We start from the raw sequence: 23,833 nt of genomic DNA, 5'->3' as shown, positions 1-23,833 counted from the left end.
TGTTTCTGCCTCACCCCCAGAGTTAGGGTGTGTGTGTTGGTGCAGGACCTTACTAAAGTAGTGACAGAGAACTAAGCTGATTTATGTGCCACGTTGGAGGAATCCTGGTGTGAAAGGTGAGCCTCCCTGGGAGTTAAGGAGACATTGCCCAGTGAGCGGAACATCCCTTGTAAAAGAAGAGTCTGGTAGTCATTTGGAGGCTAGTATCGTTAATACCCCTAGAAATTTCTTCAGGGGGTTGGTTTTTGTTTTGTTTTGTTTTAGCAGCAGCTTTGAAATTAAGACGAAATTTGGTGGCCGCTCTAAATTTGCAATCGTGTTAAGCGTTCGTAGGTGCTAGCTGCAGTGTAATATAAATCCAACCATGGTTCTGTGTCTGCTAAACTTAATTGGTGTGACAGGAGTTTTTGAGTGTCAGATTGCCATGGCTTCTACACAAGGACGTTCCTGAAATTTGGGGATGGCTTGGTCTTGAATGGGCAGTTAACACTCAAGTGCTTTACAAAAGACCGGCTTCTAGCAAATGAAATCAGGGACCTGGTTTGTTGATATGGATCAACACAGTTGCCTGTAATGTTGGACTCTCCTTGGAGGTGTAGCTGTGAGGACTGTCATGCTGAGCTTTGGCACTTCAAAATTTACCCCTACACCGCTGATAGGAAGAAAGTAAAACTCTTTTTTTTTAACCTTCTGTTTTAATCCATCCGGGGGCTGTGAAACTCTCCTCTCCTGATTTTGTTGCCTCTTAAACAGCTCCCCTTGCCTTGTAGACAGAGGGGAACAGAGTTTATTCTTCACAACTTATTTTGACTGGTACCATGGAAAGCGAGGATTTCTTTTCCATTTTAATGCTGCATCTAAATTAGTCTCCATATCCAATTATTTATTTAATCCTGTTTTTCACCTCTGTTATTTAGTCATTAATTTAGTATTTCATATCATTAATGCAAGCCTGAAGCTCTCGCCTCATTTCCGTATTCATTTTCTCAATTTTTGATGACAGGCCTTAGTAATGATTAGTGTTTCAGTTGTTCCATAGTTTTCTTGTTTAGAAGGAATTTCTAATGGAGAAAGGTTTTCACATTTTTGCAGGTGCATATCTTATTTTTTCCAACGCCTGTTTCCTGTGTCTCAGGCTCCTGACTCTAATATGATACAAAATCCACTGGTAAAAGTACCCATGTGCTTCACCCAGGGTGGAAATATGTCTGAGTAACAGCTAGATTTGATATGTCCAGAATGGGGGATCCAACATTTTTCCTGTTCTTGTTCCCAGTGACCCTAGGGGTAATTCCAAGTCCAAACATGTAGCTATCGTATGACCTGCATAGCCTAATTTGAATGCCTGCAGACCTCTCCCTCCAACATTTCATCTTGGGACCCTGAACATGTAGACACTATGATTTCACTATCAAATTAGATTTTTCTTCTCCACAGTCCCTTCCCCCCCACCAAATATCTTTCCTGATAAGGAGATCTGTAGATCTCGAAAACTTGCATGCTTTCTGTGATGCATGCTTTCTGTGATCTTTGCAGCAAAACAGATTGCTGCTGTTTTTACCTGGTTGAGCTTTTATATTGTATTTTATATTATGGTTTTATACTGTTGTTTTATACTTTGAATGGTTTTAATTTTTGTGAACCGCCCAGAGAGCTCCGGCTATTGGGCGGTATAGAAATGTAATAAATAAATACATAAATAAATAAATCTATCTTTTGGTTGGCTTAATAATTACACTAATAAGGATTTTGGAGTTGTTTTCTTATGGTCAACACAACTAACTTTGTTTCTTGATTCCTTCCAATCGCTTTGACTTCTTTGATTATTTCCAGAGGGTGATGACCATCTTCCGTGTCTTCATCCAATTACAGAGTAACTCTTTCATTTTGATTCATTCACCTTTTCCTCTTATTTTTCTTTATAGGAGAGTGAGAGTCCACTTCAATTTCTTTAAGTTTCAGTCTGGCGGGCTACTTTATATTGTTAATGATAGCTCTCTTTCTCTTGCTGGAGTTTTTGGTCTTATTTATGATTGCACTCTTGAACATTATAGGGTACTTTTATTAATTCATGTTGGGTTTTAATCTTCCCAGCTTTCTATTTTTTTGTTCTACCGTAGTATTACGTAGAGCAAATGCTATGCTCTACTACAGTATTGTTTTGAATCCCAAATAATATCTTCCTTTCTCTTCATACTGGAGTTTCTCTAGATCCTTAATAGCACTTCAAATTGTTTTCTTAAAGCCATTTCCACCTCTTTGCCTTTTTCCAGCCCTTTAGCCTAGAGGTCATCACTACATCCTGTGGCAACATGAGAACATAAGAATTGGCTGGCTGTAACAGACTAAGACACTGTAGTTTCTTGCTTCATGAATAAACCTGTATGAGCCTTATGTGGCCATGAGGAGGAGATGACAAGTTTTCACATCTACTTTTAAAGAAACCACAGTTACCCATTTTTCCCAATTTGAGGGACTATGGTTCGTTTAAACCATGGTTTAAATTCTGGCTTCTAACAAAGCACAGTTCCCTGTGTTCTGATGTAATGAGGAATCCTGAAGGTCGATTTGGTCAAGTTCTCTGTCTCTCACAGTGGCTGGACAAATACCTCTGGAAAGCTCATAGTGGGGATTCCAGCCCACCCTGTTGTTTGCCTCTAACATCTAGTAATCATAGAGGCACAGTATCACGACACGATATGGAGGCTCTATTTTTACCTTAACCCTGACCATATCATAAGCTCATAGCCATTAATAACTACTATCCCAGGGCTACATTCTCTCCACACTGGAGAGAATGTAGCCCCCAGGATAGTGAATATGAATGGCTACAAGAGGTAGTGATTGCCATTTGCCAATATTCATAGGGTCTGGAGGAAGGAAACAACAAAGCAGTCCCAGGACACTCTACGCTTTTGCATCGGGTGTGCTTTACTCCATAATAAAGTCAAGTTGCATATTGAATAGCCACTAACATTGATCTCCCCTTGATGGGGCCCAATTCATTTTCTTGAATTCACAGTGTTTATTTAGAAACCTTAAGATATGTAACTGGATCGGCTTTTCTTGTTGAACTTGTTTTACACTGTTGTTAATGTAGATGAAGCCATCACTTTTATTGTATCCATTTTGGTTGTGGAGAGCAGCTCGGCATTTGAGCTTTGCAAGGCTTATTCTTTAAGCAGAAAAAGAAACACAAAGGGAATTCTGACCTTGTGTGTACACTGTGAGATTAGTATGCAGGTTTCAAGAACGATTAATCACTTCAAGTAGTAATGTCTTAATCACAATCTTTTACACATCAAATGACTGATGGGAGTTGTTTTTGTTAGCAAACTCTGTGTGTGAGAGAGTGGGGGTGGCTTAGATGTAACAGGGCTGTTAAAACTATGGTTTATTTAAGCATGCATGAGTGATGAGCTTGAGCTCTCCCTCCTCCTCTGGCATGCCCATCTGCAGAGGAGACTTCCTGGATTCTTTTAATGCTGCTTTCCCATGTTATCCGAACCAGGAAACTAGTAGAGGGCGAATGCAGGGAAGCAAAGTTCCAGGACTTTTTTTAGAGCAGGAGTGATGGCATCATCTGCTCGAATGCCAGAGTAATTGATAGACCTGATTCCATTTTGAAGAAACTCTTGGGGACCACATTCCAGTGAAGAGTCAGGCCACAGACAAACGTAGTCAGGGCCAAAATTCGTACGCACTTCCAAATGTCATTGTTTCCAGCTTATAATAGAAAGTGTGTCTACTCAGAATTAAGCAGGAAAGATTCACTCAGCAAGACTTTCAAATAGCATCACAAATATTAAGCCTGTGTATATCTACTCACAAGTAAGCAGGAGCAGCCTGTGCATGTCTACACAGTTGTATGCAGGAAATAATTACTGAAGAACATTTTCAAATAGCATCTGAAATACCAAGCCTCTGCATGTCTACTCACAAGTAAGCAGGGCAGGTCTCTGCATCTAGTCAGAAGCAGGGCAAATCTCTGCAAGACAAGGCTCAGAAAGAAGCGGAATTGAATCACTCAGCAGCACTTTCAAATAGCATTTCTACCAAGAAATAAGCATCAGCATTATGTCTACTCAAAAGTAAGCAGGGCAACCTTTGGCATGATTACTCAAAAGCAGTAGTGGGTTTTCCAGAAAATTTTGAATAGGAAAATTTTTAAAAAGGGAAATTTGTACTTTGTAGCGGAAACTTTTTCCAGTGCAGATTAGGAAAATGTTTGGATGCGAAGAAAGTATCCCATATTACTTTTTTGTCCCACAAATATTTGACCTGAATTATTTGAGGGGGGGGAGGGGAAATTAAAGCATACTTAAACCACAATCCTATACATGTTTAGACAGAAAAAGGTCCTACAACTTCCAGCATTCCCCATGGTTGTTGGGAATGCTGGGAATTGTCTTTTTTTTTAAATGTCTGCACATGCATAGGATTGCACCCTTAATGTGGTTTAAATGTTACATTATGTAGATTGTTTTTAGTAGAATATTTGTAAACATTTAAAGAAAATAGCATGTACATCCCTTACATTGTTTACATTTAAGGAAAAAAAGGAAGGCACTGAAGACTCTTGGCATGTTAATTAATTTTAGCAACCCAAAGAACTGTGAATGATATGCTGACAATCACTCATCAGAGTTCAGTGGAGTTAGACTTCCTTATGCTCAAGTTATTGGGGCACCTTCAGCCTTCGCTGTCACTTCTTATGTTTCATTTCATTCTGAGACATACATGTATTTCAATGTCATATATGTATTCTCTCACATACATGCTAGGGATATTCACCTGAAAAACGTTAATTAAACTTTGAAATGGTCAAGTTTGCCTAATATTATATTGGCAATTGGCACCCATTCTTTGTACAACTTAGGAAACAGAAATGTTTCTGTTGAAAAATGAAGCATTGGAAAAAATTTTTTGGCCTACATCACTACTCAGAAGTAAGTAGGACAACTCTGAGAAGGAAAAAAAAAAGACTGAATCACACAGCAATCTCCTCCCCTGGCCTTAGCCATTCTGTTCCACAGAATGCTCAGCTACTGTTTGGAGATCAGAGCTTTTCCCTCCATGGCAGAGGGGGAAAGGCTAGGTGGGACAGGGCCTGCATTAGGCCTGTAGACTGGAAGTTCCACATCCTTGAAATAAAGGAAGTCAGCAAGTGAGAAAAACAATCATGCAGAGGCTGGATACTTATTTCCTTGTCTTTGAAAGAGTTCATGCTTCACGCTAGCAGTTTAAATGATAACACGTCTTTGCAAGATTGTTTGCATTTCTTATTAAAAGCTAAAGGTTACATTTCAGCTGACTGAAGATCTTTTGTTAATGCTCAATGTACTTTACAATTTGAGCCTATGCAGTCGGAGCAGCACCACTCAGTGAAATGGAACTTACTCCCGGGTAACTATGCATAAGATTGCCGTTATACCCTGTAAACGTAATGGTGATTCTTTTTGTTATTGTTTGTTTTTGTTTTAGATGCTGTGTTTTATGATAGGGTTTTTAACCAGAGTATTAGCTCCTTTGAGTATAAATAAATAGTGTGTGTATGTATGTGGGTGGGTGTGAGTGTGGTTTCCTCTTAGGAGTATGGCTAGTGGCTATGGCGAGGGCTCTCATTATGAGCTCCCGCACTTCAAAATGTACCACTTTACCACTGCAGGAAGTGGTTTGAGGACTGCCTACAGTCACGGATCCTGGTCTGCAATCCTTGTTCATAGGCAGCCCTTATAGCAGTTCACCAGTTTGGATATCATGAGAAACTGATATAATCTATGTGGCAGCCAGGACAGGAGCAACATTCCTCCAGGTATATGCACAAAGGGCATTCCCCATCCACCCCGCACCTTCCTTCTAAGGATTGCTTGGTTTTGTCACCAAATGGTTATCTGGACATCAGGATAATTGCAGAAGTTGCGCCAAGTGCAGATAATATATATATTTTAATATATGTGTGTGGTTCGTTAAGCAAGTTTGGGCTAAGCAAAGAGTATACTCCATACAGTTTGGGTCTTCAAATAGCTAATCTGTTTCTCTGGATCATTCGATCAGAGGTTTATTATCCAGTAAACAGAGGGAATCAGGTACCAGAAAACGAAGCAAGAGGCTTTGGAAACAGCAGACAGACAGAAAGTAAAATGATGCATCTCTGCTGTAGCCAGAATCACAACCATTCATTGAAGTTAGTTATATTGAGGATGTGTTTAGATGATTAATGGATATCTTTGAGCTTTTTCTACTGTATCAAACCCTTTTTTATTCGTAAACATAGTGAATCAGCATTGCTTAAATGAGAGAAATTGTTATTTAGATCTCTCCTTCCATGATTTTTCTGTGATACTTTTCAAGTATCCATGTGGGTTTCTGCTCTGTCATTGCTAAAGGAGTGTGCTAAATCTCCTGTAAGCATCCATCTTCACTGCAGGGCTATTCTATAAGGTGTGTTTGGATTTCTGATCAGACAAACTTTCCTTCTGCAACGTTGCTCTTGACAGTGAACTCCATGTTTCTTTCCCTGCCTCTCCGTAAATGTCAGAGCTAAGGATCCGAAGTGCTGTAGTCTGAATAAGAACAAGCAAAGATCTGGTGAAAAATGATCCAATATAAAATCTGTTTATTGCTCGCCATAGAAATTGCCCTTAGTTTTGACCTTTTGCTGCTGAAATGTCAGAATAAACAATATGAATGCCTTCCCACTATTGCAGGCTGGTAGGTGGGCAGCAAGGTCCTTCTCTAAAAGGCAGGGATGGAGGTGAAAGCATTAAAATCAGCAAGCCGCTATTGCGCGAGCAGCTGAAATTTATCACTGCTCTGGCTGTGTGGGTTGCTTGAATTCCTTCAGTTTAACATCATTTTAGTGCAAAAGGATAACCAGTTTCTCTGAGCCCTGTCTTCCTATATCAGCTGCTTGTTCTTGTACTCTACCAACTTTTTAATTTTTCCTTTCCCTTTCCCTATTTTTAGGTGGCCTAAGATGTGAGGAAGGGGAGGGATTATGTGGGCCCACCTCTGTTGGTGTCTTTTTGAAATAAAACCAATACAAATATTAGTAATAGTGATTAAAAAGTGGAGAGGCAGTTGGAGGGAAATGAACTGCAACAGCAGCAGCAGATTTATGGAGAGGCTTCAAGTTTAGAGCTCTGTTAGTCTGTGCTAGCTTCTTTAAAAAAAGGAAGATGCAGACAAGCAGGATCATGTTCAGAGGAGGGCAGTGAGGATGATCAGGGGTCTGGAAACAAAGCCCTATGAGGAGAGACTGAAAGAACTGGGCATGTTTAGCCTGAAGAAGAAAAGGCTATGGGGAGACATGATTTCACTCTTCAAATACTTGAAAGGTTGTCACACAGAGGAGGGCCAGGATCTCTTCTCGATCATTCCAGAGTACAGGACACGGAATAATGGGCTCAAGTTACAGGAAGCCAGATTCCGGCTGGACATCAGGAAAAACTTCCTGACTGTTAGAGCAGTGCGACAATGGAATCAATTGCTTAGGGAGGTCGTGGGCTGTCCCATACTAGAGGCATTCATTAGGCAGCTGGACAGCCATCTGTCAGGGATGCTTTAAGGTAGATTCCTGCAATGAGCAGGGGGTTGGACTTGATGGCCTTATAGGCCCCTTCCAATTATACTATTCTATGATTCTAGGACGAAACTTGGTCTTTGCAGCAAAGATCCTCCTTGCAATTAATAGAAAAGTATTGCAGCCATGTGGAAGCTGAGAATGAAAGTTACTATAAGGCCAATGCGTTGTATCCAGTGTTGATCCTACTTTAAGTAGACCCATTGTCATGATTGACTTAATACCCATTCATTTCAGTGGGTCTGCTTTAAGTAGGATTAATGTTGGATATAATCCAGTGGAGCTATGAATCTGCAGAATCCATAACAATCTGAAGAACACTCCACAAACCAGGACTGTCTACAGGGAAAGTCAGAAGCTGGTGCGGGTAAGTTGTTGTTAAACAAATCACTACTCTCTAGTGGAAGTTGGATAGCCTTGGCGAAATGAACTCATGATCTCCACTGACTTGCTATATTGGAAAAGTGTCTGAAGCCAATAAATCTGGAAAATATAATCCATAAAGAATCCAACAAGGGTTGGAGGTTGGGTAGACAGTTATTTCTGGGTCAGAGTGTTTCATTCAGCTGAAGATGGCCACCAGCGGAGGTGGATTTCTCCTTGAAGCCCTGCTGGGTAGTTGAGGGTGGAGTGGTGGATGGCAGCAAGGGTGCTCCCTGCGCTGAGTAATGAAATGCGCACATGTTGCTAATTGGATGTCTGCAGCATCCATTTGCACGTGTGAATGAGCCATCCAAGCGCAACCACCAGAAGAAATAACCCACGATGAGCCACGGCGTGTTGTCGGAATTGGGTCGGTATAAGGCAGTTTCTTATTTTAAGTGAAGAGGGCCAACAGGTCAGTGGTAAACTTCCTGCTTTGCATGCAGCAGGTCCCATCCCTGCTGATTTGTGCGAACAAGCCCCTGTGCCTGAGGGGTGCATTTCCAGCCCCGCTTGCAGTGCTGTTCTCTCTGCCTTTCTCTCCCCCTGCACGATGAGAGCTCTTCACCTCCCTGGACTGGCTCTGCAAGCTGGTGCTTGCTTCTGATGTCATGTGCAGTGCCGCGTGCTCCTCCAAAGGAAACAAGGAGGCAGTGCAAAGAAGACCCCCAAGAGAGGGAAGGAGAGCGGCAGGACAGGATTGGCAGGGCGGCAGAAAAATGGTCTGAAATAGGAGCAGCAATGTCCTCTGAAATTGTGGGATTCTGGGCATGCTGTGCAGCTATGAAGTTTACTTTTGGGCTATGTTTTGTTCAGTCGTGCTGCTGTGGAGGGCAAGGCTGCCGGCTGGCCATCTTACTAGGGGCATTCTTATTAGGGCTGGCAGGGAGGCGGAGAGATGGAGGAACATAGGAAGTGGCCTTCTAATGAGTCAGACTCTTGGACTGTCTAGTCTAGTATTGTCGAGAGTGAATGGCAGCAGCTGCCCAGGGGTTTCAGGGAATGGTTTTTCCTAGCTCTACCTGGAGATGCTAGAGATTGACCGTGGGACCTTCTACATGCAAAACAGGGGCTCTGAGCACCTCTCTCTTTCACATGGCAGCAAAGGCGCGTAAGAAGAGTGTTTTTCACTTCCTTTCAGCTCTGACAAGTGGGAATGTTGGCGTGCTACTGAACTAATGTTCAGTCTGTCTATGCATTACTGTACTGCTATGAGATATACCTTTTGTATAGCAACTACTGTCTTCTTGTCAGAGGTGGAGGGGGGGGGTTAATACCAAATCATAAATACACCAAAGATACAAAAACAGAATGAAAAATAAGGACAGGGGATTTATAACAGAAGGCAATGCCTTTCTACCCACCTCTTCCTCTGGATTGAGACGGAGTACAACACAAGATTTTATTTTAAGATTTCATTCTGCATTCCAATCTCCCCCGCCACAAATTTATTTATAATGGATATATTGTTCTGTGTTACTTTCATTATTTAGTAGTTCGTGTAGTTTTTACATGGAAGATCTTTTGCCAAAATGGCTCCTGCTTGAAAAATTGTGAAGATCAATGTGTTTTATTAAAATCATATTTGGAGATAACAGCAAGTCCTAGGATTAGGCAACAGAGGTGTATTTTAGTATAGGACACCAGCCAACCAGCAACAGGACAGGTCATGGTGCTTGTTAACCACCTTCAGGATCAACAGGGCAGCCTGGTGGTACTTTGAGTAGCAGGTGCCCAAACTTGAATGCCACACAACAGTCAGCTCGTACTCCTTGTGAAGATATCTTGTGTGCATTGCTATGAAGGGCGCATGGAAAATGGTGCCTTTCTCCTGTAGACAGATTGATTATCGGTGGGCTGGAATGTGCCTCTTGCTTGTTGTACAGATCATTATATTCTACAGCAGCTGTAACATTTATAAACTAGTTAGGCCTACACTGTCAATTGGTCTATAGAATGAACTGTGGACCGGTTGCATCCGGGAATCTGTTTTCCAATCTGAAACAAGGACAATGACATATTGAAACAGAAGCTTGCAGTGATTGATGGAGAAAGACTTTGCTATGCCTAACTTGATGTGAGCCTCCTGCTGTCTTTAGCCAATCAATTGGATTATCTGATTGTTTACACAACTTTAATTAAGTCTGATAGATCTCGTATCAAGCAGTTTCCATCATAGATAATTATTTGTTTAAGGACATAAGTGTACTAAGATAAAACTGGGTGGGAAGTGGGATGAAAAAAATTAATGATGGAAAAACATCCTGATAAGAGAAACTTAGGCTTTTCTGTGTCCTCTGGACAGGTGATTTAATACAGAGAAGTTCATCAAACTTAAAACAATTATCTGTGCAGTAAAAACATTTTTCTTCAATGATTTTGCTTGGCAGCTTGTAGACTACAGAGTTGAATTCAGTAAATGGTGGGTGACAGAGTTCAAGACCATCAAGTTTCCTTCCCAGGGAACAGTCTTTGACTTTTACATTGACCCAGAAACAAAGAAATTTGAGCCTTGGTCCAAGCTCATCCCCAAATTTGAATTTGATCCAGAAATACCATTACAGGTAAGTACTGTGCTTCTCTCTGTATATGTGCCTGTGTGTGTGTGTGTGTGTGTATGAGAGAGAGAGAGAGAGAGAGAGAAACAGGCAGATACAACAGTGTCAGGTAAGAGTGTGTGTGCATATTGTTTCTATTAGTTTGTCTATTCGTTCTGAAGTGAGAAAGCAACTGCATTTTATAAGAATAAAATGGACATTATGTCAATTAGAACAGTCTTCCAATTAATTGCTATGGGAGTGGTGGCCAATTTGAGGCTGTTGTTCATCTCTTCCCTTCTCCTCTGCATGTCCCTCTGCTTCTTCCTCTTTCTGCCTGGGCTATGATAATTGGACAGTATTCATTGAGGAAATGTTGTTCAGATAAATGAGTGCACTGAGCATCCCTTCTGCATGAAGGTTGGATGACTGACTGTCCAAAATACTGAAATCACCGGCAATTTGAATCATAGTGTCCTGTAATGTGTATTTCTAGTCTTCATGTGTCCCCCTAGCTGTTAGTGTACTCTAACTCCCATCAGCCCCAGCCAGGATGAAATTACAAGCAGAAAGTATGATCATGACCCATGTTCCACATAGTAAATTCTTCTTTTCCCCTCCAAAGTCTGACTGTGTTTCATGAACTGTGCTTGTCCATAAGCCCCAGCGATTGATCCAAGCCAATGCTGAGTCTGTGAGGCAAAAACTCATAATAGAGACAATTCAGTCAGCTCTGCAACCTTGACCCTTCCTCACAGTGAGGACCTTGGAGAGGTTTTGCAAAACAACCAGATCTATCTGAAAAAGTACTTCCAGCCATTAATGATCTAATCCAGTCTATATGTTGCTCTTTGTATTTCCAAACTTCACCATATGCCTTCTCAACAATTTGTTCATGCCTACGTATATGGCTTGTGTCTGACTTTTCCCACGTTATTAAGGCAAACATCTCTAGCCATTTTCTATTTGCTTCACTGCCTGTATTTTGAAAAATATGTTGTGTTGGAAGCAATTGTAAGTTTAACAGTATAACCATAGTACTGAGGGCTAAAACTACATTAGTTGCCCTCCCTCCTGGCATCAATGGAGTTTTTTTCCAGCCCCTGTGGAGGTGGGGAAAGTGGCTGCATGGGAAGGTTTAAACCTCCCCATGCTGTGTACAGTGGGCCTGATCTGGATTGGGCTCCCACATGCTTATTTTGAGGTTAAAAAAATGGTGAGGGTCAGTTTTATGCTATGTATTTAATGTGGCATGTAGTGTAGCCTTCAGTATCCTTATTAGCGTAAATCATGGCCTAGGGGGCAGTCTTTGGCTGATGCCACACAGGGCTTCTCTAAATGAGTGATTTATAGCACGCTGCCAATAATTGGCTAGTCAAAGAAGTTTGTGGGTTGGTTACATGACGTTGTCTCCAGCCATGATGTCTTCTGCACTATCCCCTTTATCCCGCTGTCAGAAAACACAGAGATAATCAGCTTTTTAAAAAAGATTCCACAAAAACGGCCCTGTGTAAAGTTGGCGCCACTAGATGGCGCTCTTTTATTGAGTTGAATGGGGGATGCAGAGATAGGAAGTATTCAATCCAAACCATGTGTAATTGAGCTGATTGTAATCCCAGAATGGAAACCCAAGCAGAAAGCCCTGGTTTAGGCGGTTGTTGTTTTTTTAAAAAAAACACTCACAGTCCCACCTACCAGTGACACATTTCTAGCTTGTCTTCCTATCTAGTTGCTTGAGGGTGTTCGGAGGATCATTATTGATGCTTCTTACTCTCTCTTCAGGCCTGCCTGGTACACACCAGTGAAACCATTCGGGTGCGCTACTTCATGGATCAGCTCTTGGAGAGACGCAGACCAGTCATGCTGGTGGGAAATGCAGGGACTGGAAAGTCTGTGATTGTAGGAGACAAGTTGTCTTTGCTGGATTCTGAGGAGTACCTAGTGAAGAATGTGCCTTTTAATTACTACACCACGTCTGCCATGCTGCAAGGTAAATCAGCAGGGGAAGTGGCAAGAATGGAGTAAATTGGAAAGGCAATTATCAAGGTAGAAAAATAATTGTGCTGTGAGATATTCAAAATAAATGCTTACTCCAAATGCAAAGAGGTCAGAAGAGATTTTTGGAAACTTAACATGGCTGAGCAGAAGTATTGAAGAAGTTGCTGCTATTGCAGTTGTTTTTACGATTGGCTTTTCTTTTTAAAACAAACACCAATAAATGGACCATAATTACTATAACTCATAGAGAAACCAGAACCCTTTATCAAGTGGAAGAGTAATGCAAACGTAAAGCAGCAAGTAAATTCTGGTAACATGTTTCATTCTAAGTCAGTCTGAAAAGAACCTAAATTGCAGCCAGCTAAACTTGTAAATCTTAAAGGAGGAGTTCTAAGAAAGAGTTTTATTAGCAAGAAGCATGCCATAGAATTAGTTGGACCCTTGGATCATCATGTCTTAGGGTGCTTCAAGATGGGGCTTTTGACTGTGTGATTGCCCTTCCTCCTTTATGGGAGATCCAGATAGCATCAACTTCCATTTGTAGCCCTCCCCTGTTTTCTCAATATTGCTTCCATCTCTCTTTCTAACCAGGAAAAAGTAAAATAAGGAAACATGGCAGAGTAGTTGTACAGTGCCTTTTCAGTGTTAGCCCTAGGAGCCCCTCTGTCTGGAAACACACTAAGTCTTAAGGCATAATAATGGTCAATAGTAAGAATTTGTTTTAATAATGGAATGGATAAATTCATAGGAAGTTAGTAGTCTTTGATAATCCTAACATGGTCAGGTCATAGCAATGATGATCTGAAGGGGAACAACTGCTCTATCAGCACCTCTTTTGTTTCACCTAATACTCTCTCTAACATTAGCCAAAGTCAGTGAACCACTGAACTGAGCCAATGAGGCAGCTGTTAAGCTATTCTCTTAATGCATTTGAAGATGTCCCATGAATAGCCTTCAGAATGCTTTAATGCCCATCTGCAGTGCATAGCAGCTTGGTCTATGTCACTGTAATTTCCCCTAAATAAGAGACAATTTCTTCACTGTGTCACCCTGCGCTTCAGTCCTGATGTGGTTAAAATGAGCCTGAAGGAACTGTGTTGTGGGCTGCTTCACACAAATGGCTTCGCATATGGAAAGGCACTTACTTATGTGGCTCACCTTTTCTATGTATCTAGCACCGTCATGTTTGAATTAGGCCTCAAATACTGAGTATTTTTAGCTTTTTGCAGCACATTTGTTTGGCTTTAATTGAATGTGCTAGTTAAATATTTGAGCATGAAAGCCAGCATATGCGAAAACAGGCATGCCAGTAATTCATACGTTTTGCAGCATCAGAATAAATAGTTCTAGCTAGAAATATTTAGGAATGGAGAATGCTGTAGGCGAATTGTCACTTCTTATAGCTTCCTCCATCCCTTAATAATCCCGTCTAGGAACCTGGTCACAATTTAATAAATGCCATCAATAAACAAGGAGACTTGAGATAGGGCATGTGTATGTGAAATGGCCTGAGGGGTCTATTCATAAATACCTCACTCTTCCAGGGTCGACATTACTGCAGTCTGTTGTATATATTGAACTATTCATAGGGGTCTGCCTGTCTTAATATGCCTCAGTGCATTCAGGACTGTTAGCGTTTAGCATACTGTAAAACAGGGGTGGGGAACCTCAGGCCCAGGAGCTAAATCTGGCCCTCCTGGAGTCCTAATCTGACCCTCCAGGATTCCCCAGGGGGCCACACTCCCTCCCCTTGGCTCCAACCACTTTCCTCAACCACTGTTCATTGGGTGGTTTTCTGACTTTTGTGTAGTTTTTTCCCCATTCTAAAAGGTTCAAATGCCAATTATAAGACTTAGTTATTTGCAGTAAGAGCTTTAAGCTACAACAAGCTAGTACGTCTTGTGTTTTTGGACCTACCCCTTGGGCCCCGAGAGCTTTGCCAAAATGGAATTCGGCCCTTGGGCTGAAAGAGTTCCCCACCCTTGCTGTAAAGCCTGGGACACACACACACACAGGACTTGTTCAGGCTGGAAGCTTGTGGTCTGGGTGGTTGGACCAGGGAGATCCTGCATTTAAATAAACACGGCGTCTCCCAGTTGAGGTATTATATTCTGTATAGGGGAAATGGAGAAGATGCACTTACGCCTGAGACCTCACCATACATATATGTTCTGAGATGTGTGTGTGTGTGTGTGTGTGTCATCTGTCACCTACAATATTTGAATATTTATGCATGGGTGGTTTCCCCCTCAATGAAGTACTGTACTATTATTTATTTATTTTATTTATTTACAATATTTTATTTATTTATTTATTTATTACATTTTTATACCGCCCAATAGCCGAAGCTCTCTGGGCGGTTCACAATATTTATATACCGCTCCCCATTCAAAATTTCAGAGCTGTGTACAAGGTAAAATAAAATAAAAACAGAATAAAATGCTTTAAAATAGATTTTAAAAGAAGCAAAATGTACAGTGAACCATGGCTGGTCATTAAGGAAAGGCTTCCTGGAATAATGACATTTTCAGGAGGCGCCGGAAGGAACACAAAGTTGGCACCTGCCTGACCTCCAGAGGCAGGGAATTCCATAGGAGGGGGGCTACCATGCTGAAGGCTCTTCCCCTGGTGGACTCCAATTGGAGGATGGGTCTATGTGGAAACCAGGAGCATGCCCTTATGTAACTTGTAAGCCTGTGTGAATGTGGCCCGAGGAACAAATATCTGTTAGCTCTGGAAAATACGCACCCTTTGTCATATGGGTAAAATTTGATCCTCGTTGGAGGCTGAAGAAAGGTTTTAATCGTAGTTGTTCAAACATTGAGATGCCCAAGAATGAGCCCTAGCCCATTAGTGTTTATGGCTAGGAGGATCAGAGAAGCCTAAACACACATTTATTTCAGTGCTTGCTGTCAAGATGTATAGAGATAAATATCAGCAATGTTTTCATATTTACTTGGTCTGTGAGCTATGGCTAGAGGCTGGGGCAGGGAATTAGAATAAGTTATCTACAATGTGGTTAAGTGTGAGAATGGTTGCTGGTGTGTGCTGGTGAACATGATTTATATTCCCTGCACTTACGCTGCTTAGTCTTTAGATTTACTTGGTTCTGTTTTGCAGTTTATCATTTGGCAGCTCTTTCTGACGGGTGTTTGTTTCACTCTTTTAAATTTAACAACAAACCAGAATAATAAAGGACTTTCCAGAGAGCTTCAGAAACACAGTTCATTTGGCCAGCATCTGTTGGCATTTCGGGGAAAGGGAAAGGCTGGCCCAGACCCATCAAGTCTACTACTTCCTTTTAGTGTTACAATGTTGACCTGTGGGAAATGGGCACCACAACCCACGAATCAGATTGATCCACTCTTTGTGCTCCAGACATGGAACTGAGAGTTTAGTTTCCTGGTGGCTTCTTCTACTTCCTGTAGGTCAGTACTGTGGCATGATGGGAAAGTAGTAGAATTGACAGGTATGGCCTCTCCATATATATATATATATATATATATATATATATATATATATACACTAGATAGAACCTTGAAGCAGGAAATGCCTTTCCTCCTGTCTCCCCACACTTTCTCCCATCCACCAAACACAGTTTTTGTTAAGTTGGGTAAGTGGCAAACTGTAGGTGAAGCTGAGGTGAGGCAAAGCAAAGCTGATGTTCATACCAGCAACTAAACCTTATCTGGAAGCATTTGCACAGGTCAGGCAACATCCCATGACTTGCCCTGGTCTATTGTTATGAACTGCTTTTTGTTTTTTGGGTGGTTTTTTTTTTTTTGCTGCTTGTTTGGCTGATTTTTCTGTATTGCACTCTCTGTTTGCTGCCAATGCTCACCTGATGGCTGAGTGGCCATCTTTGGCAGGGGGAATTTGGAGCGGAGAAGCAGCACGGGATACATGTATTTTATCCTCTCCCTGCCTATAGCTTCTTTATTCCAAGCTTATTGGGGTTCCAAACACGTTTGCCCTTTCATACAAGGAGATTGAAGAGAAATTTGTTCAGTTAGCGTTTTAATACCAACCTACCTACTTTGCAAACCAATCCATGAACCAAAATGAAGAGAGAATTTTTTGGGATGTAGTTAGCCCCTTAAATTTTTTTTGAAGGTTCTCAGGGTTTCACACATGGCACTAGATTCTATGTGGAAAAATTAGAGATTCTATTTAGTGTCATGTGACTACAACCATGCAGATCCTTTGATTATTAAGCACCATCATGGTCTGATGTGTGCTAGAAATGGACACGGGGGAGTTTATAGTACAGAATGTCTAATGTACTTATGGAATTTTGCCTGTTGGCAAGAGCTTTCCATTCATTGTGAAAAGAAAGGTACCTGATCTGCCCTTGCAAGAGCATATATAGGTAGATTGCATCTGTCCATTTAAGTGAATGGGACATACTGCACATGTAAGAGATTTGTTTGTGCAAACAAGTTCAAATGGGTAAGTCGGCAACATTCACATTGGAAAAGGTAAGGCGATGGAATGTTTCATGTGGCATCCAAGAGCTTTACGTTTCTACAAAATGTTTGCGTTGCCCTGCATGGTCACAGCGCTTAGTAGATTTCCAGATGCAATTAGTTGTAGAACATAATGTGTTTAATCCTGGAAAGGTTCTGCAAAAGGCCACTGAGCCATCTAAATCCCATTTCAAGCTATAGAGCCTTGTGCAAGGTTTCGTCATGTGGCAAATTTGCCCCCAGAGAATTCCATAGAAACGGATGTCTCTCAGCCCATCAGCCTCTGGGAAGCACAGCAGATGCTTAATAACCCTAAAACAGTGTGACTGTTTATTCCAGTATAATTGGGATCTGAGTGTCCATGCTAGAGAAGTGTGGCTTTTGATATTATTGTGAGAGACATTCTCAAATTAAAATGCTGCTTTTACGAAGATGTCATTTGATCTCTCCGTAATTGCATTTCAATTTGATATATCTCTTGCATATTTGTTAAATCCCTATAAGGGATGTTTTCTATGTTCGTTAAGCTCTAATTAAATGCTTATTTGAAAGACTGTATCTCACTTCCAGAAATTTCAAATTTTGTGCAGAGGGGTTGTTGTTTAAAAAAGAAGATTCTGCACAGGCAGAGGTGCTATCTTTCATCCAGCACTGTAGGGTTTTTGTGTGTGCCACAAACTGTCAGAAGATGAGAAATCAGATGGATTCTTAGCAGTTGGTGCTAAATGCAAAAAAGAGAAGCATTTTAATAACTTGTAAATATGTAATCAGTGCAGTGAAAAGCAAATGATAAATACCCTTTAATAGCTTGTCATTATTAAGGCATTGATAACCATGTTAAGAATAGCTGTGTGATTATTAAGGGTTTGACTGAAAATTACAAGATGCAGATTCCCCCCACCCCCACCCTTGCAGGCTCTCTAACTATGACAAAGTGTTACTAAGGCTGCATACCATGTACACATCCATGCTGGGAGTAGCATCCATTCAACTAACGAGTAGAAGGTTGATACATACAGCTGCATCTTGATGCTTGCACCCGTGGCAAATAATACACTTGCACTGTCATTCACACATTAAAATGTACATGCTTTTTATGACAGAGATCAATCTGTCAGAAGAATGAATAGGTGAAATAGCCTTGATAGTGAAGTGACATGCCCAGTGGAGAACAAAGCACAAGAGAAGCAAACTTTAACCTTTTTTAAAAAGCAGTTTTTCCTTAAAAGAGTTGATCATTTTAAACAAGTACACCTCTAGATGGCTTTTATGTGTACCAAAAACACAGGCATGGGGAACCATCCAAGAACTTCTTTGTCTTACTTTCCTGCTTAGTCTTCCCTGAACTATCCTTGGGAGCATCATATCCTTTAATCCAACTCTTTTTTCCGTTAATAATTCCCACCACTTTCCCCAGTTAGGTATAATTCACAAAATATGGGCAGGAAGGGTTACTCAGTGGGTGAGTTCGCATGTCATGCTAAATCACCCTGACAGTAAGCTACCGTGGGTTGGTTGTTCACTTGCTAACCTATCTTACTCCTGACAGACAATAGGGCACTCTGTGGTTTACCATGGCTTGCTCCCCTCTCAGTCCTCACACCAGTTCCCAGCATGTATCCTAGGTGTCTTTGTGGCATTGCTCCTTGTTACCAACAACAGCAGCCTTTCTGCGGTTGGTGTTTTGCGGTTGCTGGCTCCCGAGGGAAACGCCCCCACTCCTGCTTCAGATCACCAAATAAAAATAATTTTCTGAGCGTTTAAGAACACAGTAAATGCACTCAGAATCTTTTTTTAATGTTATTTTTCAAGGGTTTGCAGAAGTATGCAAGAAGCCAGATTGCCCAGCTGATGTTTAGCCCTACATACTGATATCCCCCTCTTGTCAATGTCCTTGTCAATTTCATCCTCCACTTCCAGGCTTTCCTTGCTAGTGAACACCTTAAAAAAAGGCTGCTTCACCTATTTCCGCAGTTATTACATTGGCCCCAACAGCTCCTTCTTGTGTAGCCGCTGGCTGCTTTCGTCCCCCTGCCCAGCACCCTTTCCCTCCACTGGTCTCTGTTGTTAGCTGTCAGATATACATGTGGGTTACGGAGTAGAGAGGCAGATCGATAAAACTACGCAAAATTCATGGCAGGACAATAAAGCTGAGGGGAAAATCACACAAATTTCATGGCAGAGCAATGATGAAGATAGCTAAAAATATGCAAAATTCATGTCAGAGCAGCAAAGCTGAGGGGAAAAATAATGCACATTTCATAGCAGTGGAGTTTTGAATAAGTTCACTTGTGCAAGATCCAAAATGAAAAATAATTTTTAAAAAGGTTGCAAATGTTTTTGGGACACTCTCTGGTGTCATTTCTTCTTGATGCATAGGAGCATGGGGTGGAAGACACTGACAGGGGATGAAGGAGGCTGGCGTTGGTGCTAGTGAGATAGCGAGGAACGGCAGGGTTTTTTGCCGCTCTCGCCAGGCATCTCTCTAGCCATTCCTGGCAAGCCACTCACAAGCCGTCCTGCCAGGTTTGCACGTCATGACAAACAGTGGTGAAAATAAGCCACCCCGAACAGCCCAACAGCAAACCAAGGGTTCTCAGGGTGGCTTGTGTGTGGTTAACAAACCATGCTGGTGCAACAGCACTGGGTTTGCACATCATGACAAGCCACCCTGAACAAACAAGGCTCACAAACCACCATGGCTCATTGTGTCCTGTGAACCAGATCAGTGTGTTCACTTTAGTTTACAAAGATAATATTTGTAGCCATGATTGCAACACAAAAGTAATCATGACTGATCTATTTTATATATTTCTTAGTATTGTTTAATAAAAAAAAAGGATAAAAAGAGAGTATTCATGACATGCTTAGTGCTGGATGTCATAAGCGCAGGGACTGTTGGAAGGAATTATTTATCCCATGTTACATTATATGAAAGAAAATGTGGTGTTCATTTGGGTGTTTCCCCCCCTATCCTTCTGCATAAACCTCTAGATTGCCCCTGGCACCTTTCTTTGACACAAAGCCACTTTCTGTTTCATTTGTGAGATCCGGCATCTTTGAGTGATGACTAGCAAGAAGCTTGTGTTGTACAATTTCGCTCCAGACAAAGTGACACTTTTTGGTGACACATGGCTTCAGTTTGATGAATGCCACTCAGCCCAAACTAGCCGTTCATCTCGCTTATAGCATACTTGGTCACTGGCTTTGTACAGTATTTGTCCAGGTTAATCTCTCATTTCTTCAGTTGACTCGCTGTGAATTTGAGTAGTCTCTACATGGCCTTGGACAGCTTGTCACTGATCAGCTGGGTAATAAGCAATGCAAGCAGATGTCCAAATACCAAAGCATCTAACACAGTCATCATCTTACTGAAGAAATATGGTTGTGTTCCAAGCCTTTGAGAGAAAGCTGCTTGACAGTTCTGATCTATATCTTCTAGCCACCCTATAAGTGGCTTTGCCATCCTATCCAATGTCTTTCTTCTTGTGAGTGACTTCTCACTGGGTCTGATAGGCCAAAACATGGTTCAGAGGGCAAGGATAAAGAGATCAATACCTTGGATGAAAGATACTCTGTACCACAGGATCATTACACCACTGAAAAATACAACCATTCTGCCAAAAGTGTTTTATTGACTGATTCCAAATGAGCTTTTCACCTCAGCTTTTCTATCTTTATCCTACCTTTCACTACAGCCTATTTCACTTCCCCCTCTTCTACCCTGAGAGATGTGCATGCAGCAAACATGTATGTCCAAACCACATTTTTATTACCAATATATATGCCTGGGATCCAGGACTGGCTGCACCCAAGGGTGCTGCCTAAAGGCAGATCTAAGTCTGATGCTGATAATACAGCTGCTGCATTCTGTAAACATGGATGTGGTCCTGGCTGCCAGTGGAAATTCTTCCTCTGTAACTCCAAAGATTGTGAAAGTATGTGAAGGGGGAAACTTCTCATGCTCCTCCATCTTGTTACCTGACATTTTGTTACTGTAAATTTCCTCTCCCAGGCCAAGGCTTGGCCACTGTGTGAACAGTGTGCTGGACTAGATGGACCCTTGGTCTGATCCAGCATCAGGGCACTTCTTATGTTCTTATATGTGTCCAGGGGGAAATGATACACCCCCACATTCTATGTGGGGAGGTGTGGCCTCTTAAATCAGCAGTCCTGAGTTCCAGGCCTTCCCTCTGCATCCTTCTTCCTCTTCTCTCTAACTTGAGTCCCAGTATTGGGGAAAAGGCAGGATACTACTACTACTAAAATAGATTTTATTTATTTATTTATTTATTTATTTATTTATTTATTTATTTATTGTACTTATATACCGCTCCCATAGCCAGGGCTCTCTGGACGGTTTACAGAAATTCTAAAATTGAGATAAAAACAAGTATACAAAATTTAAAATTCTAAAACACAGAACATACACACATAAAGCATTAAAAACCATTAAAAAATTAAACATGTGGGTAATTAAGATGTGGGCAAAGAGGAAAGTCTTAACCTGGCGCCGGAAAGAGAGCAGCATTGGTGCCAGGCGAGCCTCGTCAGGGAGATCATTCCATAGTCCACCAAAAAGGCCCTGTCCCTCGTTGCCACACTCCGAGCCTCTCTCGGAGTAGGCACCCGGAGGAGGACCTTAGATGTTGAACATAGTGACCGGGTATATATTCATGTCGGGAGAGGCGTTCCGTCAGGTATTGTGGTCCCAAGCCGTGTAAGGCTTTATAGGTCAAAACCAGCACCTTGAATTGGGCTCGGAAACATACAGGGAGCCAGTGCAAGCGGACCAGAGCAGGTGTTATATGGTCAAACCTTCTGGTTCCCGAAATCAATCTGGCTGCTGCATTTTGCACGAGCTGCAGCTTCCGAACCATCTTCAAAGGCAGCCCTACGTAGAGCGCATTGCAGTAATCTAACTTGGAGAATAGATCATGTCCCTTTAGATTCATCATCTAAAGATTGTGCTTTGGGTGACGAATTTGTTTCTTCCTTATCTTTTTCTTCCCATATTCAGTCATTTCCAGTTTTTAAACTTTGTTAACTTTTCTTCGCTTTTTGCCTTCAGACACTGAGTGCTTCTGGAGGAGGCTTTTATGGCCCTGTTGCCCAGCCTCATTCATGGATTTCTTGGCGGTTGTGTCCCCTCAGACATCATTGTCTTCCACTCATCGCTTCTGTGTTTTCCCACTGCTTCTTCTGGGTTTTTTTTTGGGGGGGGGGGTTTACTGCAGAAAAACTGTTAAGGAGAAATAGATGGAATAGCTGCATAGTGGCTTCCAATTGGTAGCCCTCCCTCTGGGAGCATCCACTGTTAAAACATTTGCATGTTCTCTCATCATAGTTTGAAGGAGCCATTGCAACCCTCTAATTGGCTGTTCTCATCTTCATTCTCTTGTTTTCTGTAAAGTGACACAGACATAATTTTCACTGCATACCTGAATTGGCATAAGTGTGATTTCTCTGTCACAGACATTTGCCATTTTCTAGCTGCCTTACAGTTTGAAGTAGGTTTCTTAACCATATTATAACACTGAAATTAAGATTGTGGCTTCTAGAATTCTGTGCCTTTGTCTTCTCACAGCTGTTCTCGAGAAGCCACTGGATAAAAAGGCTGGGAGGAATTATGGCCCCCCTGGCACTAAGAAGCTCATCTACTTCATTGATGACATGAATATGCCTGAAGTTGACACCTATGGAACAGTTCAGCCTCATACCCTGATTCGGCAACATCTGGACTATGGGCACTGGTAAGCTAGAGATGGGTATTAGCATATCTCAGAATGAGACTGGGTTCACACAACATGATGACCCACACTCAAGGGTTCAGTATGGGTTTAGTGTGGGTTGTCATTGAACCATGGGTTGTTGTTGAAATGGGAGCTGTTGTGTTGTCTGAACCCAGCCATGCTAGCAAGCTGTGGTTTCTTAACCATGAACAACCCATGAAGAGAACCCATTGTTTGTTGTTCAGTTTTGAACTGTAGGTTGTTTGTGGTTAACAAACCATGTTATCACAACTGAATTCAGACAACATGATACTTCACATTTCAATTAGGGCTGTGTACCGCCTCGGTTCCGAACCCTGAATCCGAAGCGGATTGGGGTGGTTCGGACCCTCCCAAACTGGATCCGAGGTGGTTCGGGGGAAGGCCGAGGCGGCCCAAAGCCGAAGCCAATTGGCTCTGAAGCTTCAGGTCGCCTCAGCGCTTTGGAGCCAGAGCCGCCCCCATCAGTCTCCTTACCTGCTGCCTCTGCCGCCATCGCCATTGGTCTTCTGGTAGCTTCATGTGCCGCCCACAGAAATAAAAGGGAGTAGGCCACGTGATTTTAAGTTATAACACACGACCTACTCCCTTTTATTTCTGGCGGTGACGACAACGGAAGCAGCAGGTAAGCCCCCCTTCCCCACTTATTTGCGTCCACTGCCACTGGCAGACACAAGCCGGCGGTGGCGGCAGACCCAGGTAAGCTCCCCTTCACCCCACTTCTGGGCTTCAGTGTCGTCGGAGTGGAAGCCGCCGGATGCAAGCCAACAGCGGTGTGCGGCATACGCAGGTAAGGGGGGAGGGGGGCTTACCTGGTGCCTCTGCCATCCACAGCTGCGGATGGCGGAGGCACCAGGTAAGTCGGGAGAGTTTTCTGGGTGCCGGCTATGAAGCCGGCACCCAGAAAACTCTGAGTCGCCTCAGAGGGCCCGAATTTCACCTTGGCTTTGGTGCCAAGGCGGATCGGGAACCCCCAAGGCAGCCTTGAAGTGGATCGGGGCTGCTTCGGTGGCTATGGATCGGTCTACAAGGTGGATGGGGGGGGTCCCTGCA

The 23,833-nt window shown here is 42.3% G+C and overlaps 1 protein-coding gene across 1 annotated transcript in view; it reads left to right on the top strand.

Annotated features, from left to right (window-relative positions):
- DNAH9 (dynein axonemal heavy chain 9) overlaps positions 1–23,833 on the top strand; it is a 213,083-nt gene that overhangs the window by 60,160 nt on the left and 129,090 nt on the right. Inside the window, exons 30-32 of the mRNA XM_063120447.1 lie at positions 10,399–10,572; positions 12,328–12,535; positions 22,597–22,762. Of these exons, the coding sequence (XP_062976517.1) occupies positions 10,399–10,572; positions 12,328–12,535; positions 22,597–22,762 (548 nt within the window). The remainder of the gene's footprint in view (positions 1–10,398; positions 10,573–12,327; positions 12,536–22,596; positions 22,763–23,833) is intronic.

This window comes from Elgaria multicarinata, chromosome 3 (assembly GCF_023053635.1).
Source record: "Elgaria multicarinata webbii isolate HBS135686 ecotype San Diego chromosome 3, rElgMul1.1.pri, whole genome shotgun sequence".
In the NCBI taxonomy this organism is placed as follows: Eukaryota; Metazoa; Chordata; class Lepidosauria; order Squamata; family Anguidae; genus Elgaria; species Elgaria multicarinata.
This window is presented reverse-complemented; position numbering and strand designations above follow the sequence as displayed.